Raw genomic sequence first — 16,434 nt, forward strand, 5'->3', positions numbered from 1 at the left:
AAATAACATTTTGACATTGTAATTTAATGGATACTTTTAAACAAAAAAACACAAAATTAAATAAAAAAGATAAAATGTAAATAATTATAGACTTACCTGTTTCTGTTGAAGGCTTGGGTGGTGTAGTTGCTGAAATGTAAATAATTTATGCTTTAAATTTGTATTATTCGAACTACTGTTCTCATCTTATTCTTACAATGTCTCATCCAATATAATCTCCAACTATCTTCAGGTGTATCTTGTCAAACTTGTGGGAGAGGAATAGTATGTCCTTGCTCCCTCGGTCTTGACCAGGTAGAAGTCTTAAGCAATTCACAATTGTATTCTTAGAACATTCCAAAGTTTAACAGAAAGATTCCTGAAGAAGGTTGGAGGTTACTTGGTTGTGAGAATAACACTCAAGATGAGAACAGTAGTTTGAATAATCTAAATAATAAAAATTCCAAAACATGCTTAAAATCCACTGAACCATTAAAGTTAAGTTTCTTGGAATTTCTTAACTATAACATTGAATTTCAAATAGAATTAGTTAATTTACAATTTTTATATATATACAATTTTAAATATTTATAACAGTATATGAAGGAAGAATTGTGTCAAATATTTTTTTTACTAAAATCTATATATATATATATATATATATATATATATATATATTCTTGGTAAAGCTGAATACCGGATATTTCTAATTAAATGAATTTAATTCTGAAATGATCTAGCAAATGAAACAACTTATTCAATGTTATTAATTGAAAACTAAAAAAAAAAAGAAATGCATGGGTGCACATTGGCCAGAGCCAAGTAACAAATTAATCATTAGAAAAACAACATGGGTCAACATTTCTTCAACCATCCAGCATGTGTTGACTGGGAAGCTAAATTCCTCTACTCTTTTCCTGATACTAAACCTTAAAGGATCCGAGGTTCAAGTAAATGACTAATAAAATATGCAACTTATGTAGAGATATCAAAAAGAGATATTTATTTTAAGTAAACACTAAATATGGAAAATATAATGCATATACAGACATTTGATAAAGAACAACTGTTTTTATATGTTTATTTTTCCATCACTGGTAAACAGGTCATATAACATGCATTCTATATATATATATATATATATATATATATATATATATATATATATATATATATATATATATATATATATATATATATAAGACAAACTACAATCAGGACAAATATTTAAAATAAAATGTATTTATATTACTTTACAGTTTAACTAAAAAAATTTAAAATATTCGATGATATACTTACTTGCTTTTGGTGTTGTAGCTAGAAAAATAAGTAAAAAAATAGCAATTTGATAAATGTATTATAAGAAATACATCAAATATATTTTAGTTTTTAAAATTATTTTGTTCATTTTAAAATTTACAAAATACATAAAAATTATTAACTTATATTTCAATATCACATTCAACTTAAAACATGAAATAATGAAAAGAAAAGAATGATTGATTTCAAAAGAATTAAATGTTACAACAGGACATTAAAAAGTTAATAATAAATTTAATTGTTTCTTTGTTTATCATTAATTTTATTTGTATAATTGCAATTGTATTGAACTGAACTGCACTATTGATTTTAGCATACGGCACAATCACATTGACACACTGGTTCTTGCCAGATCACTGAAGTTAAGCAACATTGAGTTTGGCCAGTACCAGATGGGTGACCATTTGGGAAGACGAGGTGCTGCATGTACCGCGAGGTAAAATACCAGGTTGAGAAACTGGTGCTGTCTATCTTTCTCTCAAGGCTAGATGGGACTCTCTTAAGCCATGGTAGGCATCTCATCTAGTGATGGCATCATGATAAAAAATACCCTTGATAGCCCTGGCGAAGCATCAAGTCTTCAGCTACCGACAAGATTTGAATTACACTACAAACTTGTATAATGAGTTCAATTTTAGCTGCGGCCATGCTGGATGAATGATTTTAACACTCTTTGCTTCTGAAAACTAGGAGAGGATCCATTTAATTTAGAGTTATACTGAATATGGAATATGATATGCTTTATTCAAATCTACTGCATTCACTTATATATTTTTTATGTTATATATATTTTTTATATATATTATTTATATATATTATGTTATATATTTTTTTATTCACCCCCAAACAAGGCATGTTGCCATCGAGATGTAAAGGAGTTACTGTGATTAGAGACCAGATGTAAGTTAAGTGAGGAGTTATGCATCAAAATATTTATTCATAATACATTTAAATTTCTGTATGTTGCTACTGTTGGAGAAACAGACCAGAGAATGAATTTTAAAAGCAAGCAGTCCAGGTGTGTGCGTGTGTGTGTGTGGGGGTTACAGCTAGTCATGTTGGTCAGTGCTTTTACGCTGAGATTGCAAGGTTACAGGTGCAGGAAGTTCATTTAAGCACATTATGTGGAAATACTTGTAAAACAAACACAACAATTCAATAATGCAGCAATAGGGTTTGGACGTGGCACAGATCTGAAACACTTTTTTGTACTCTGTCAGAGAGAGAAATTAGTGATTAGTGCAACACTCCGGATGTGCCAACAATACACTGTGCATAGTTGAATGGTGGCTTTACAAAGATATAGGATACTTGCAGATGTAAGAAGCCTTCTAGCTCAGTAGAGGGAGTCTGCCTTCTTTGCAGAAGACTTGGCAGTATTTTTTATGCATTTATTTCAATTTATGTTATCTCTAAATATTAAGCCAAGGAGTTTTAATGTTGGATTCTTGAGAAGAGTGTTATCATCCATGTCAATTGGTCGTTGGAAAAGGTTTTTAGAATTGCTAAAGAAAAGAAGCTTTGTCTTGATAGCATTCAATGTAACCATCCATTTTTGACCTCATTTTACTACTGAGGAGTCGGGTTTATATGATTGAGAAAGGCAATGGATAAAAAAATGGCAGCTGAATTAATACAAATCATTCCCAATAGGTATTATGTTTTACCAATAAATTACCAAAAAAGTGTTTATATACAGTCAGCTTAACAAAGGAAATATTCAACATTAAAAATTAAAATGTGCATGTTTATGAAAAAGCTGTATATCAACAGAAGAATATTTTAATGCAATCCAAGTAAAATTGCAGAAGCATTCCAATACGAATTAACACATGATTCTTGATAATAAGTAAAAGAAATTTAAAACATGGTGGAAACTTACAAGCTGATTGAAAGCAACCAATGATGGAAACAATTATCCGCATGAGGCAATCAGGCTTCACTGCAGTAAAGTGGATTTTGATTGTATCAGCAGTTGTACCAAATGGAATCCGGACAATATCATCTGGTCCATTGTTCTGATTTTAGAGAGAAAGACATGATACATAAATTATATAATGATTATTAAATTACAGAAAAAGAAGAAAAGAAACTGTAGCATTCAGATACAATTAACTTGATAACTTGTTGGAGAGTTTTTCTTTAAGACATAATTTACAAATATTATTCATTTAATTACTTTGTTAGCTGTAATACATATTTTGTTAAACATATTTTTGTGGATAACAAATAGGGTTCATGCTGAGAATTGAATCTTAACCACTTCCAAATATGACAATAAGTCATTTTTTTTTTACTTGTGTATCAACAAAATTGACTCTGAAATAAGAGAAATTATAGTGTTTATTTGAATGTTTTGTATGCAGTCATGCAACTGGTTGTTTAGAGAATTTTATTATTTAATGCTTTATTCTATTTAGAAGCCATTATTGCTTTTATCAATAGCTGGGGAGCATCCATAGACAACTGTTTTGTTGTATTACAGCTCTTCAGACAGATTAGATATGGCCAATTTCTTCACAGTGAAATTCAAATTCCAATCATCAGAGCACTTCCAACTGTGATAATCAATATACTCTTCTCTGCATGATTAAAACCTCCTACAAAACAGACTCCGAATTCAAAGTGAAGTACATTTATTATTATTATTATTATTATTATTATTATTTCTCTTCATTATATATATATATATATATATATATATATATATATATATATATATATATAACTACTTCATTTACTCACATAAAATTAATATACAAAAGTATAAATTTATGCATAAACTTCAAGTATTTACTTCAAAAGTGCTCAATACGTAGGTAGAGCTAATTAGTAATTTATAAAATATATATGGCGATTAAGCTACACTGAATATTCTGCATTTTATCCACTCTAAGCCTGAAGAATCCTAGAGTGGATGAAACGCGGAATGTTCAGTGTAGCTTAATCACCATATATATTTTATAAATTACTATATATATATCATACACACTAGCAGGACCCATTAACCGGTATTGCCCGGTGGAAGCCTGCCCTCACAAAAAGTAAACTACGGTTGTTGGTGGCTACTGCTGTCCCTGAACAATTGTGGACACTGGCGGGCATGGCTGAAATAAAATAACATGGCTTTCACTGGTGATTAGTGCTGGTTTTGGGGGAAAACATTCAGGCAATGTTTGAATTAAAAAAAAGCAATTAAAGGAAAGCGTAAATCAGTATGAATTAATAAAATTATGAAAAATGGTCCATTAGAATATTAATGGAAAGTAAAAACAGAAGTATTAGAAGTTAGGGATTCTCATTATATATGGACTATTTAAAGTGATCGAAATCAGTGGTAGCAATCCAAGCTGTTTCCATTTGTTGTTCAAGTTTTCCTCTTCTTTTCAACTCTTCCACCAATAGTATTAAATTAAATTCCATTTTTATATCGTCTGTTTCTAACGTGTAAAACAAAACAATTACGATTTTTTCACTTCACTTCTTTGAGTATTATCATGTTAAGAACGGCGTTTGGAATAGACATCCCAAAATTCCCATGCAAAGAATGGCTTTCGGAATAGACACCACCAACCTCCCTATCTTAAGAACGGCATTCAGAATAGATACCCTCAACATTTTCATTATATTTGGACTGTTTAGAGTGATCGAAATCAGTGGTACCAATCCTGGCTGTTTCCGTTTGTTGTTCAAGTTTTCCTCTTCTTTTCAACTCTTCCATCAATAGTATTAAATTAAATTCCAGTTTTATGTCGTTTCTTCTTAACAAGTAAAACAAAACAATTCCAACTGTTTTTGCTTCACTTCTTTGAGTATTGTCATATTAAGAACTGCGTTTGGAATAGACTCCCCCCCCCCCATCCAACATCCCCATGTAAAGAACGGCTTTTGAAGTAAACAACCTTTTTTGGGGGAGGGGGGGGGAATAATTCCTCAAATTTATCCTTGATAATTGTTGTCAGCATACTCACCTGCAAATTTTAAAAAGAAAAATTGGGGGATGGCAGTGTTGGTAGGAGAGAAGTAGATTTGCTTATCGCGTGTGCATACAGTGAATTACAGTGCATAATACAGGTCTTTATGTCTCTATAAGTACTTGCCTTCGCAAACTTTGAATAAGATTTTCTTAATCAGCATAGTCAAAAACCTTTATAGCTCGTCATTCTAAAGAAAATTGTGGAGGTGGAGCTAATGTACAAATTCCCCACCCCCACCCCACCCCGCCAAAAAAGTTAACATGTGAGCAATCTTGAGAATCAATCCGAAAAAGAAAATTAAATAAAATATTATGTAGAATTCAAAATTGGTGAAAACACAATTATATAACAAATAATTGTTTCCCTATGTAATTAAATTTATGTTAAAACTGTAGCGTAGGTAATTAGTGTGAAAAATTCTTCTAAACTGAGACAATTTTTATTTTTGTTCCTATCCAGAGAGACCCTTTTTGGAGAGCTAAATTTTCCCCACATTAATAACCAAGCTTGTGTCTAACTTTGCCCTCGTGGGGAAGCAAGTAAATAGGAACAATATTTAAAAAAAAAACAAATAAAAATCAAAGGGAAATAACCTAAAAGACAAATAAACCAGAATTTTTCATTTTGATTTTTAAAAAATCCAATTTATTTACCGCCTTTCTTTTGACAGCTTTGCCTCCCTGGAGACGCAACGAAAATTTTCCCATCGTCAAATATTAAGTTTCCAGATGTATATATATATATATATATATATGGTCTTGCTTTTGTTTAATTTTCAGCAAAATCTAATGATTGGAAAAGATTCTATTTTGGGCAATTTTGGACTAAAAATCACCATTTTTAGTCCTTTTGACCGAGGATGAAACCAAAACTTTCCCAGGATAAAATATTATGTTTCCAGATGTAAATACATGTGGTCTTGCTTTTGAGTAATTTTCAGCAAAAACTATTCTATGTACTGAAAAGTGCTATTTTTAGCCATTTTGACCCCCTTTTGACCTCCTGGCGAAGCAACCAGAATTTTTCCAGGGTCAAATATTATGTTTTTAGCTGTATATCATGTAGTCTTGTTTTTGGGTTATTTTCAGCAAAAGCTAATGGTTGGAAAAGATTCTATGTCCTGAAAAGTTATCTTTGGCCATTTTAACAGTTTTGACTCCCTGGGATTGCAACTAGAATTTTCCCAGGATCAAATATTATGTTTCCAAATGTGATTTTGCTTTTGGGTAATTTTCAGCAAAATATAATGGTCGGAAAATATTTTATGTCCCGAAAATGTGCTATTTTTGACCACTTTGACCACTGGGGACGCAACCAAAATTTTTATCAAAAATCTGAGAATGCTACATTTCCTCCCTTGCCTAGTTGTAATTTCATGCAAAATTTAAGAAAAAATGTAATGAGTAGTCATTGAGAATTTTTGGAACGAACGGACAAACAGATAAACGGATGACGGACGAGGGTGAATTCTAAGGTACAAATCCGACTAAGTCAATGGACCAATAAACAACATCTACATAAACTGCAATACATCCAGTAGTCATGCAAGATAGCTCAGTGATAGAGGTTTAGGCTTCTTACCATCGGGTCCTGATTTGCTAGATTCAGCCAATCTGATGAGTTGGAGATGACAAAACACGAATCAGTGGATAATTTTAAAAACAATACATATGTCGCTCCCCGTTTGGAATACCAAATTGATCAAAGGGAAAATTGCTCCCAACTTGCATTTAGGTAAAAATGCACTTTCATATAAATAATTGAATTCATTCAAAAAGTTTTGCAAACAAAAATAAACAAACAATAATATATATATATATATATATATATATATATATATATATATATATATATATATATATATATATACTAGCAAAAATACCCGTCGTTGACTGGGTTCAAAAACAGCCTACAGAAAATAGACTCTGATTTATGAAAGTATGATAGGTTATGAAAAGGAAAGGTTGTAAAGAGATAGCTTCGAATTTGGGGATATCAAAACCAAAGCAAAATATGATGAAAGTAAAAATAAAACAGATAAACCCCATAATTTATTATACCATACCTGTTCACACTTAAACACTTATCACAATATTCTGTGGATCTATATTAAAAAACCTTGTTAAACTTTGTGACATATTTCCATTCTATGGAGGTTAGGCATGAACGAACACCCCATAATTTTATTATACCATATTTCTTCAAACTGAAACATACTTATCAAAGTATACTTATGCAGATAGATATAAAAAGTCTTTATTAAAGTTTGTGCCTATTTCCATTCTATGGAGGCCAGGTGCGAACGCAGACCCCAGAATTTTATTATACCATCCCTATTTAAGTTAAAACATACTTATCAAAGTATTATTATGTACATCTATATCAAAAATACTTGTAAATGTTTCTTTTTAATTTTTAAATGTTTTATTTCCATACTTTGTGGACCAGGCACGTACGCAGACCCCACAATTTTAATGAATCACCGTTCTGCCAGATCAAACATACCCATTCCTGTGTCACGATACATCTGTCATTATATGTGATCAGTTTTCTATAATAGTCAACTATATAGGAGACTATTCGTGACCAGACACACACACAGACGATCAGCTTTATATATATATATATATATATATATATATATATATATATATATAACCTATTTTTCAAATAAATATTAACAATTATTTTCATATATACAGATGCTTCAGCAATCATCAGTATAGAAAATGATAATTACTGCTTGTCATGAGATTCGAACCCAGTCACAAAGTCACCCTTATATGTGTTTTGTGTATGTGTCTGTGTGTGTAAGGGAGACTTTGTGACTTGGTTTGAATCTCTTGACCAGCAGTAATTATCACTCTTACACTGAGGATTGCAGAATCATGAAATATTTTAGATATAAAAAATATTTGAAAATATTAATGCAATATTTTGACTTCTGGTCATAGATTTCCGTCAATATGGCATTTATAGGTACTGAATCTCCTTCACTTAATTGCTGATGAGTTGAGGTAAACATATTAGCATACATAGTCAATGGTGGCTTTGTGATTGGGTTCGAATATCCTAATCAGCAGTAATTATCATTTCCTATGTTATAACTTTTCTCTTGATTATTAACTTTCTTATTTCTATTTGCTAGATTTGTATTAGGGATTTAATATATATATATATATATATATATATATATATATATATATATATATATATATATATATATATATATATATATAGTTCAATATATCATTTTTTCCTGTCCTGGGAGTTAGTGTTTGATTCTTACCTTAAATCGCATCATCTTTCCTGTATCACTTCCAAGAAGATAAACATCATATTTTCCAACATCTCTTGCTTTTGGTAATCGTACAGTGGCTCCATAAATGAGAGCATCACCAACAAAGATGCTGACTGTCTTTTTCTTATCTCCAGATTCAGGTGTCCATCCTTTTCCACCTGGTCGGATAGCAGCTTTATGTTCTTCATTACTGGACACATCAATATCCCAGTTTCTCACCAAGGAAGAATCAGCTAAGCCATCTTGTTTTACACACAAAGAAGCTGAAACAAAACAATATGCACTTTAATTATTTGTGACTATATAGTGTGCCTGTACACCAAAGGCAAAACATATTTTTCGTTGCTCCAGAATTTTCTACAATATTTTTGTAATTAAGGTCATATAGAAAAAAAAACAAACTATTCCCATCTTGTTCACAAGCAATATTTATATTTCAAGTTAGCTGCAGTTTGGTGTGATGTTATTAGGTGAATAAGCAGATACAGATTTTCACTTAAACTATGTTGAATTCAATTATTTAGTGATGTGAATATAACTTCTTTTATGCATATAAAAATCGATACTTGTTAGTGTATATAGCGATACTTGCTAACAGTTAAAACATTGAAGTGACTTTCAATAACGTTTACACATGTAGAGACACCACTTTCGATTTGATTCGGGATCACTAGAGACAATTTTCAGTTAAGTCCAGAAAATAACTGAAATATATTAGAATATAAAAACGAAATTCATACATTTTCTCTCCTTTTATTTCTCGAAAATTAGATTAAACAAAATACATCAACAAAGAATGTATTTAAATCATGTTTTAACCTTAAATTATTTTTATTGGTATTTTGTAAATTTAAAATAATTAACTAGGAATGAAATTAACCAATATTTGTTAAACCTATTTGCTGTTTTAAAGTTGCAATCTTTTTAAGTGGGCTGATATAAGACTTTGAAGGCATCCATAACTTGTTATAAATAAATCATAGAGAATTTAATTTTCCAAATAAGATGTTGAACATGTTCAGTGGTGGTTTTATTTTATGTGATATTCGATGATAACAAATCGACTGTTACTCTTGTATCTAAATTCACACAAATAATAGACTTCATTTAATTTGAACTTACAACGCATTCATTTGATGTGTTTTGTTTTCCCTTTTATTTTCTTTACATTAACAAATTGACTGTTACAATTCAAATTAAATTCAAAGAACAAGCAGAATTTCTTCCAGATCTTGATTCACATGTTTTCATTTATGGTTTCATGTTCTTTAATTCTCGATTATACGAGTAAAATGTTGACTCATTTTTCAATTATACTTAACTCACAATGTCGCCAATTGACTAGAGATGAAATAAGATTTAATTTTTACAAAATATTATGGATATAAATATGAAATAATTAATGCTGACTAACCTGTTTCAGTTGAAGGATTTGGTGTTGTAACAGCTGAAAAAGATGGATAAAAGAAGTAAATATTTTAATCTTATAAATATTGCATAGAAATTAATATTTTTCAATTCATTTCAATCTGTATCTATTTTAATATTTTAAATAAAATGTGTAAATTGAATAATTTAATAAAAAATTTAATGAAGAAATTCTTAGTACACGTGTATTTAGATGTAAAGATGCCATATAAAATTATATGAAAAGTCTTTTGATTTTTAAACAAAATAAATGAAATCTCATACTTACTTGTTGGAGCTGGTGTAGTTGCTATAAAAATTAGAAATATATATATATATAGATATAGAGTAAACATATCATGTAAGGCAATATATTATATATTACATTGCTTTTTAGGTGACTCTTTTGATTTTACTTGAAACAATTAATTTAGCCAACAGGGCTCGGAATAAACATAAAAAAATCTCAAAGAGGAAAGCGAAATTTATACAAGTGTTGAATCCACATTTCTGAAACCAGGGCCACAAGAGATAGGTATCTCTTAACTGTTTTACTAACAAGTCTAGCAGTCAGTGAATGTTGAATTTGTACATATTTCCACTTGGTGATTAATTTATTTTTATGTTTTTATTAGTATTGTAAACCATAATTTCCTCGAATTTGCATCAAGTGACTAATAGCATAGTATTGTGGAAGATAGAGCCCCAAACAAGTGTTGAAGGATTAAAAGAATTAAAACGAGTAAAAGATGCTTCTTAAACCACAGATAATTATTAATTGCATTTTTCGTTAAAATCACAGAAAAGAAAGGAACAAAGATACATAAATCAAAGCAGCTCGTACTTATTCTAGAGAAAACTGAGGTTGAGGGCCAGGAAATAGCGCTAAAACATGAGAAACTGTAAGGAAAAAGATTACTGAGGTGAATAAAAATAATTTAGAAAATTCTTGGTTTATGTAGTTTAAAAAATTGGAAGAAACCAAATGGCTAAAAAATATGTCACAAAAGAGACAAGGCCAACTGAGTGAATGAGGAATGGTTGAATGACAGATAAGCAAGGGCATATATATGAGTGCAGAGTGAGGAATAGAGGAAAGTCAAGTTAGGAAAGTCAGTTAGTGCATCAATTTCTTGCTAGATTATCGTCTCACTATAATCAGTTGCATTTTGTAACTCTTTTATGCCTGTCCAGGGAATTCACTCCAGTGTGGAAAGTGACAGAAATTTAAGATACAGTCTCTAACCTTTATTATGCATAACAACTTGTCTGAAGTTTTGATTAGAGTAAAAAAAAAAAAAAAAAAATACAGAGGTTAACACAAAGCATTTGCCCAAATATAATTCCATTACCCACCAATCCTAATTCTCCTTAGTAGATTCTGAGTGGGAGAGGAACTTATCATTTTTTGTCCCTAGATAAAAAAATGAATTATATTATGTACAATACTTGTTTTTTGTTATATAAATGGAGAATAGAAAACGAATTGTGGATGCGTTTTTGGCAGCTCCACAACTCTCGCTTCCCCTATTACTTCCCATATTTCCTCAAGTGACTGAAAATACTATACAACATACACATATTTGTGCATGATGTTGCCAAACTTATTAAAAACCTTGATTCCAGTAAAGCAACTGGTCCTGGTAGCATTCCAATCATAATGCTGAAAAAGTTTCAAATGGAACTAGCTGCGATACTTACAAAGCTGTTTAAAGGTTGCCTTAAGAAGAAATGCCTCCCAATACCTTAGAAATCTTCATCAGTCTGCCCTGTATTTAAAAGTTCTGGAGATCAATCATCTGCTTCTCAGTACAAATGAATCAGTCTCCTGTGTGTCATGAGTAAGTTGCTGGAATCTGTGATAGAGAAGTTGTCAACCATCTCAACAAAAATAACCTACTCAGTGACATGCAATATGGTTTCCATCCTGCTAGATCTATAATTAGTGTGCTAACTGTAATATTTCAATATGAATCTCTTGATGGGGGATTGGTTTTAAAAACAATTGCTCTTGACATATGAAAGATTTTTGATAGGATATGGCATACAGATACACTAAAAAAAATATCCAACTACAGAATTGCTGAATAACTCCTCTCAATTATTAAATTCATTCATTATAAGAGTAGTCATCAATGGGCAGAAATCAGAAGCTCATAGTATCAATACTGACATCCCTCAGTTCCATCCAGGGCCCAACTCTCTTCCTGATCATCATCAATGATCTCTGAAATCATATTTTTAGATCATTCGTAGACATTTACTCAGATGACACTACCATCTATGACAACACTTCAAAGGCTGGCAATGACCAAGATCTTTCTGATTTTCTCTCTTCTGATTTTGAGAACGTGGTGCAATTGGAGAAAAGGTGTCTAGTTAATTTTAATGCATCTAAAATCAACCTTCTCTCTTTCCATCATCAACGCTTTAATCTCCACTTGGCCTCAATTTAATTGCAATCCTCTACTTGTATAAGAACCAAAATGGAGTACTGTCATCACATCTGGGGAGGAGCTGCTCAGAGCACCCTTTTCTGCCTCGACAGGATACAAAACTAACTTTAGAATTTGGTGGAAGATGTCCCTTTCACCTCTTTTCTGCCTCTTTCTCATAGAAGAAACATTTTACATCTCTTTCTCTTCTCTATCATTATTTTCATAGAAAGTTCTTGGCTGAGATTCACTGTTTCCCACTGTAAGTCATTCGCAGCAAACACTCGACTATCTACAACAACTATCAGTAATTTCATTTAATTTCTACCTGTGCCTAAAACTAAGGCAGAAAATTCCATGAGCAGAGTTTTTCCTAAAACTGATCATTTGTAGAATGCAATATCACAAATCTGCTTCCCAACTGACTATAACATGGTCGTTTTTAAGTTCAATGTAAACAGGTTCTTGAAGAGCTGTCCTCTAAAATAAATTAACTTACCAAATTTCTATTACGATACCCATTAACCCTTATCCTTGAGTGGATTGAGCCTTGAGTGGTGACTTATAAAAGAAGACACACTGATCTGAGATACTGATGTATTCATGTTTAGCTGAATTATTTCTCCAAAATTACTTATATATTTCTTTTTCTACTAGAAATGTAGCTGATTTTATACCCATATAAGGTGTGTTCCCCTTCTCTAGATAGAGGCCAACCCTAATGACCAAATTGGTTTCTGGATATTTGATCGTAATCACAGCATAGAGAGAATTTGGTACCGACCAACAAAGACAATTCAACACCACTAATCTTCATCAGTAGAGAGATGACATTCTACTAAACAATGTTTCGGTGCTTCGAGACAAGACAACAACCAGGTTTGGTGACATAACATCAACTCTGACGTCTGGTGAAACAAAGTTATAGATGAGTTTTTGTACAAATTCAGGCTTCACTGACCACTACACTTGTTAGTAAAGCAGTTAAGAGGACCAGATTCGAATGCTTTAATGTCTTATTTTTCTCTTTATGATTTTATAATATCAGTTCTGCTTATTTAAGGTTATTATCTGTGCTAATAATATATATCTTTTCAATTTCTTATCTATTTTTTTTTACTAGAAATGAGACATCCTACTGCATACCAGACATTCACCCGTTGTATCAGACACTCTAATTGAGAGACCTTTTTAAGATTCTATCTGCCCCTTTAAGTGCAATTATTTGTATCAATTTTACATTTGGTTAATTGGATATATTAACCAGGTAGTCTTTTAAATTTCTCTTCATGAGACCAGTTGCTCCTATAATTATTGGAATGAGTGAAATCTTCCTAAGATTCCAGTTTCTTTTCATTTCGTACATTAGATTTTAGTATTTTATTATCTTTTTACTCCCAGCTTTAAGTCCACATCATTAGAAGCATTGACTTTTGTCTTATATCATGATATCAGGTTTAACAGCTGTTTTCTAGGTATGTAGTTGTAAGAATTGTATAGTCATAGTGGATGGTGTATGACTTATTTCCAACAGAACTTGCTGCTACACTGGATATTCAACTTTTTACAGATGGTCCAGAGGAGATATTTACACACTCTATTGTGCATATAATATATGTGTGTTTGCGTGTGAAATCAATTTAACATAATTAATGTATTGAAAGTATAAAAGTATTAATTTCTTAATCCAAGAATTGCTAAAAAATTAAAGCTTTTTTATCATGTTGCCAGATTATATGCGTTCTTTACTAATGACGTTAGCTAATTTTTCTTTTTAGGACATTAATGAATAATGTCATCGTTATAAGTCTTATGGACTAAAATAATTCAGTTTTTAAAGGAAGCGAAATGAAGTACATTTTTAGACAAATAACACAAAGTGATAATTGTCAAACATGAATGGCTAATCAAGATCAAAAATCGATTTTGCAGATGCCTTTTTATTCAACCCACCACTCAATAATTCCCATCTTGTACCGGAAATTATAAAAGTCCACAAACTTTTCTGGTCGATTGTAAATTAAAGTTGCAAGGTAAAGTGAGGAGTTGAAAATATCAGAAAATATTCATCATTCTGCATTAATATTTGTAATTGAGAAAACTAAGTTCAAAGCGAGTGCCACATTTGCTCAAGACGACCAAAAACAAAAATGCATTGAACATTCAAAGTGTTGTTTACAACCGTTTGCAATGCAACAAAAAGGAGTTTTGTGTTAATATCTGCCAATGGATGAAACATGGATCCACACTTTACTCCAGAGTCAAATCATCAGTAATCAGCTGAGTGTACAGCAGCAGGTGAAAGCCGTTCAAAGCAACCAAAGATGTAAACATCAGAAAGTTTTAGTCTTCTTTGTTTTGAGAATAAAGAATATTTTTTTCATAAATTACTTTGAAAAAAGGAAAAACCATCAGTAGCGAATATTATATAGCATTATTGATGCATCTGGAGGAAGAAATCGCCCAAAAGCAGTCATAGACGAAGAACAAAAAAGTGCTCTTTCAACAGCACAATGTCACAGGTCGTTTGAAATGATACAAAACTACAGGAATGGCATTTTGAATAGCTTTACATGCACCTTAATCTCCAAATCTAACCCCTCAGCAACTAATGGTTGCTTGCAAACTAAAAGATTGCTCTTGGGAAAGAGATCTAGTTTAAATGAAGAAGTGATATTAGAAACTGAAGTGTATTTTGAGGCCAAAGACAAAGGCATCAAATTGTTAGAGAAGCATTGGAATCAGTGTATCACCCTTGAAGTTGAATGTATTTGAATTTATGTCGAATTTTGTTTTATTAGTTGTTTTATTAGTTAGTTCGGAGACACTGAATTATTTGGTTGATGCATTACTATTTAGCTCTGATTCGGAAAATTCAACGAGATAATTTGATATATAAGAAGATAGAAGCAGTTAACTATCAGTATAAAATATGTATATCTGTTTCACTTAACATTTTCCAAACAGAATATTAGTTTTCTTAATTCTTGAGGATTTTTCATATTTCTGCACATGCTGAACGTAATAATAAATTCCTCTGTTCTCTCTTCCTGCTATTAATATTAAAAGAATCTGAAGTTGAAGTAGACTTAGATATGTAACCTTTACACAGATGTCAAAAACAACCGTTTATTTTAAGTCATGGAAGACAACTATTGGAAAACACCATCCATATAAACACGTTTAATTAGAAAGAGTTTGTTTTACAAAACTCTTTATTATTTCTTCATCATTGATAAAAGCAGGCAATATTAATTGAACTGCAATTAAGAAAACTATTTTAAAAATATATTATATTACTTTACAGTTTTACTGTAAAAAATAAAAATTCAATCATATACTTACTTGCTTTTGGTGTTGTAGCTAGAAAAATAATAGCAAACAATAAATGTGTTGTAAGGAATATGTAAAATATATTTTTGGTTCTTAAATTATTTTTATACAATAAAATTAACAAAATACATGAAATATTAACTTATATTTTAACATCACATTCAATTTATACTGATGCTAATATAAAGCATGAAATAATGAAAAGAAAAAGCGATTGATTTCAAAAGAATTAAACACTACAAAATGGCATTGAGAAGTTAACGCTTCATATGATAGAATTAATGGATTAGTTTAGATTGGTTTTATTGCAAGTGTATTGGACTAAATTGCATTAATAATTTCATAACTTCTGCTCCTCCAAATTTAAAGGAGGACTAGGGCATGGTTAGACCTAGACAGTTTATCAAATAAGAGAGTCTGAGTTGAAATTTATTGCATTCAGAAAGGCATTTACTGCTCTGAGAAAAGCAAACACTATTGTTTAATGGATGAAATTTCAGTATGTACTTTGTTTCCACCTTAAACTAAAAAGTATTGATATGCCATAAAAATGACAAATATTCAATTTTAAAAATTAAAATATGAATGCTTATCAAAAATCTGTATATGACAAAAATAATATTTGCTAAAATCAAATGATGAAGCAATTTAGAATATCAATAGATGTAGAATTGTGTAATCC

At 30.8% G+C, this 16,434-nt stretch overlaps 1 protein-coding gene across 1 annotated transcript in view; it reads right to left on the minus strand.

Moving 5' to 3' along the window:
- LOC145292232 (uncharacterized) overlaps positions 1 to 16,434 on the minus strand; it is a 351,246-nt gene that overhangs the window by 203,254 nt on the left and 131,558 nt on the right. The window contains exons 51-57 of the mRNA XM_080138555.1: positions 15,765 to 15,782; positions 10,274 to 10,294; positions 9,992 to 10,024; positions 8,566 to 8,840; positions 3,182 to 3,317; positions 1,279 to 1,296; positions 97 to 129 (exon numbers count right to left, since the gene is read on the minus strand). Coding sequence (XP_079994681.1) covers positions 97 to 129; positions 1,279 to 1,296; positions 3,182 to 3,317; positions 8,566 to 8,840; positions 9,992 to 10,024; positions 10,274 to 10,294; positions 15,765 to 15,782 — 534 coding nt within the window. The remainder of the gene's footprint in view (positions 1 to 96; positions 130 to 1,278; positions 1,297 to 3,181; positions 3,318 to 8,565; positions 8,841 to 9,991; positions 10,025 to 10,273; positions 10,295 to 15,764; positions 15,783 to 16,434) is intronic.

The sequence above is a fragment of the Euprymna scolopes genome, chromosome 13, assembly GCF_053919585.1.
Source record: "Euprymna scolopes isolate OS-2025 chromosome 13, ASM5391958v1, whole genome shotgun sequence".
Taxonomy (NCBI): Eukaryota; Metazoa; Mollusca; class Cephalopoda; order Sepiida; family Sepiolidae; genus Euprymna; species Euprymna scolopes.